The 3,432-nt window shown below is 41.0% G+C and overlaps 1 protein-coding gene across 1 annotated transcript; it reads right to left on the bottom strand.

Annotated features, from left to right (window-relative positions):
• Nucleotides 1–394: 394 nt before the first annotated feature.
• Nucleotides 395–3,196, bottom strand: LOC104444616 (fe(2+) transport protein 1-like). Its single transcript, XM_010058325.3, has 3 exons — nucleotides 2,512–3,196; nucleotides 992–1,141; nucleotides 395–847 (listed from the first exon to the last, which is right to left on the bottom strand). The coding sequence occupies exons 1-3, from the start codon at nucleotides 3,151–3,153 to the stop codon at nucleotides 542–544; spliced, it is 1,098 nt and encodes a 365-aa protein (XP_010056627.2). The 5' UTR covers nucleotides 3,154–3,196; the 3' UTR covers nucleotides 395–541.
• Between the last annotated feature and the right edge of the window lie 236 nt (nucleotides 3,197–3,432).

Genomic DNA, 3,432 nt, shown 5'->3' with positions numbered 1-3,432 from the left:
ATGAAATTATTTTTTATGTTGAAAAGAAATATTATCCAAACTTTCACATCTACAATAAAACATTAATTCCTTCATCTCGCAATTTATTTTTAAATGATATTTATATATTATTTTATGTTTGTTAAAAGAAAGAAATACAGTCCATAGATTCCTGCTAGTAAAAAGTAGAAGGCTGGTGTCTTCTTCCTTATTAGGTAATTGGCATCCTTGTTAAGATGCAAGTGTCAGTATTGTCCGGTAAAATAAAACGGCATTTTATTTTCTTTTTTTTTGGTCAGAAAATAAAACGGCATTTAAAAAGTGACTAATTCGTCTTTTCACGACGGTAATGTAGCAAATCTATAGAACATTTTTTCCGTGTTCATGATTTAGCATTCTATATGGCCAGAGCATATCATGTGCACGATGATCACATAATCTTTAGTTGTTGAGAAGTCGAAAGCCAAACACACATGTAGCATGAGCATAAACCAAAAGGCAAAAAGAAAACAGAAAATCCACCCATTTACACATTTTGTCATTGAGGATAACTAGTATGACCTCAAGCCCACTTGGCCATGAGAGACATGCCACCAGCACCCAGGAGCACGGCAGCATAGGACTTGATCTGGAGCTTGATGCTGCGCTGCAGCTTCGGCCCCATGAAGTCGGCGGCGAGGAGGTCGACCAGGGCCATATAGATCAGGAGTCCCGCAGACGATGCATTGAGCAGGCCGACCGTGATGAGCGATTTTGGGCTGTTCTCCCGGTACGTACTCGACAGTGCGATCCCCAGAGCGATCCCGAAAGGGGTTGTCACCGCGAAGAAGAACACCATCACCACCTTCTTCAGCCACTTGTACTCTGCCTGTTTATAGTGTTAAACATAAGTCCCAATTAACCGATTTGGGCCAGCATGTGAACATGAAGTAACCACGATTTATGAGGATTAATTCGTTTTTCTTCGCTATAATTTGTACAAATTGTGAGGTTTGTGGATATGAAATGTTACCTGAAGAATGCAGCCACCAAGACCCATGCCTTCAAACATTTGATGGAAGCAAAGAGCAGCCACAAGGCCTTTGATGGAGCAAACATTGCTTGAGGCTCCCAATCCAAGCCCTATCACCACTGAGTGTACCACTATTCCTAGCTCCAGCACCTGAGTACAAATTGATTTCATTTTTCATTTCAAGAAAAGATATTTATGGAAGAAAAAAGGATAATTTAAGGCCACTATATTAATCTTTAACATTATGAGATCATACTTCTGTTGACATAGAGATATACTTGGTCTAAATTAAGAGATAGTACGTGTCCAAATAATTCATTGGATATATCTCTATCACACAAAATCCACCACCTATTCGAGAAAATCACATTTTTACGAAGGAAATGATGCACATTCTCAAACTTTTAACTTTTAATTTTACTGTCTTCAAATTCCGCAACTTGCAATTTGACTCTTTTTTACTCGAAACATCAGAATTCTCATGCTGCCTACATGTAAAATACTACATAATATTTTGTGATTTTTATAATTTGCGACGCTTTTTTTAATATTGCCAAGATCTTTTAAGCAAAGTATGAAGATGCTTTTTTGGGTGTAGAAAAAAGACCCGAAGAACTCCGGTACATTGAACCTTTAACCTTTCTAATAGATCTATCTTGCGTAGAATTTCTTAAAAAAATCCTCATCAATCTTTTAACAATGATTTCAATAATGATTAACAATGACATCACTTCTTATTTCCTTTTTTTTTTTTTTTTTTTGCCACTGATATCCCATATTTATTACACAAAATACGAGCTAAGTCAACTTCTGAACAACCCTCTTCCAACCACTCAGCGTTCAGTCAATCAGCTGATTAAGCAGTAGCTATAATTAGACCAAAAAAACAAAAAAAACAAAAAGCAGTAGCTATAACAAGAACTATGTTCATGTTCCTTGACCAGATTATTCTGCAATTCTCAAATTGGTTTTGAAGTGTCTGTATTTGATCGAAATTTCTGCCTTTATCTGTCAGGTTCTATGTTTTATAAGACGAATTTGGATTGACCGTACCTGCCTAAATACATCGAAGCAATAAACTGATCTGTTTCATACATAATACTCTGGTTTCGACTTCTTTTCAAGAACGAATGCAAGTGCTGCAGAAAAACTAGATTGACAAGGGAAAAAAAAAAGAATCCCACATGCAATTCATAAACTTTAGAACGGCGCACGAGGTAGAAACATATATAATACGAAATCTGAAATATATGGAGCGGGTGTTGCATCTATGTCGACATTTTTTCCCTTTAAGATCAAGCTAAAAACGAATTGGACCCCACAAAAAGTCTTCGTGCGCTCCGTTAAGTTGAATTCCAAAGCGCATGTAAATGAATGATGATTTTTGTTATTCGGGAGTTGGAGGGGATTTATCTTGCTGACCCTTGCGGGCTTCATATCTATGCGAACTTTAGTAGTACCATACAGTAAATAATCTAAGTGAAAACATATTATTGACAATATCGAAAGTATGAACTTACCATTGCAACTACACGGTACCGAAGCAGCTGAGAACTCACGGCCTCCACCTTCGTTGCAGCCCCGTGGTGGTGGTGGTGGCCGTGGTGGTGGCCGGGGCTAGGCAAATGCGCCGCAGTAACCACACCCATCTCCCGGTCATCGTGGCCACCCTCACCGCCCTCAGTCTCGGGAATGACGCCGATGTTGTTCTTCTGGCTATACACGCTCGTCGCCATCGAGTCCACCATCAGCGTCATGATGGCACTCAGCATGGCGACGAATCCGGTGAACGGAAACTTGTGCCAAGGGTTGTCCTTCAAACATTGTGAGGACAGCATGTCGAATGAGTCGGGCAGCACGTGCATGAACCCAGTGGCGAGGATGATGCCTGCTGCAAAGCATTTGACAATGACGAAGAGGTCACGGTCAGGGTGGAGGGCCGGGACTGCGCGGGTGAATAGCGGTGAGCAAACACCGATCAGGCTCGTGACGAGGATGGAGACGATGGCAATGATCTTGAGGGGGAGGGCCTTGGCCTTGTCGATGCAATCACCTTCCTCGGCGGTGCACTCCTCGGGCACGACGGAGAGCACCGGTGAGGCAAGGAGAGAGAAAGTGAAGAGGAGGAGGATGAGGGTGGGCTTGAGGATTGAAGTGGACATTGTTTTTGGTGACTAAACACTGTCCCTTCTCCTCTTCTCCTTCTTGAGATCTTGTGGGGTTGGCAAGTTGATCATGGAGAATTAATCCTTTATATAGAAATTTGTGGAGCCATATGATGACGTGGATATGTCGTGCTGCTAGGTTTTTATGGATCCGTGCACATCGTGCACCATGCACTAATTGCTGTCAAATTATGTTAATCCTTTTTTATATTTGGATGCGTCACACTCACATTGGAATCTAGGGCATTTATTTTAGGATCTTCCGCATGATTTTTA

This window comes from Eucalyptus grandis, chromosome 9 (genome assembly GCF_016545825.1).
Source record: "Eucalyptus grandis isolate ANBG69807.140 chromosome 9, ASM1654582v1, whole genome shotgun sequence".
Lineage (NCBI taxonomy): Eukaryota > Viridiplantae > Streptophyta > Magnoliopsida > Myrtales > Myrtaceae > Eucalyptus > Eucalyptus grandis.
This window is presented reverse-complemented; position numbering and strand designations above follow the sequence as displayed.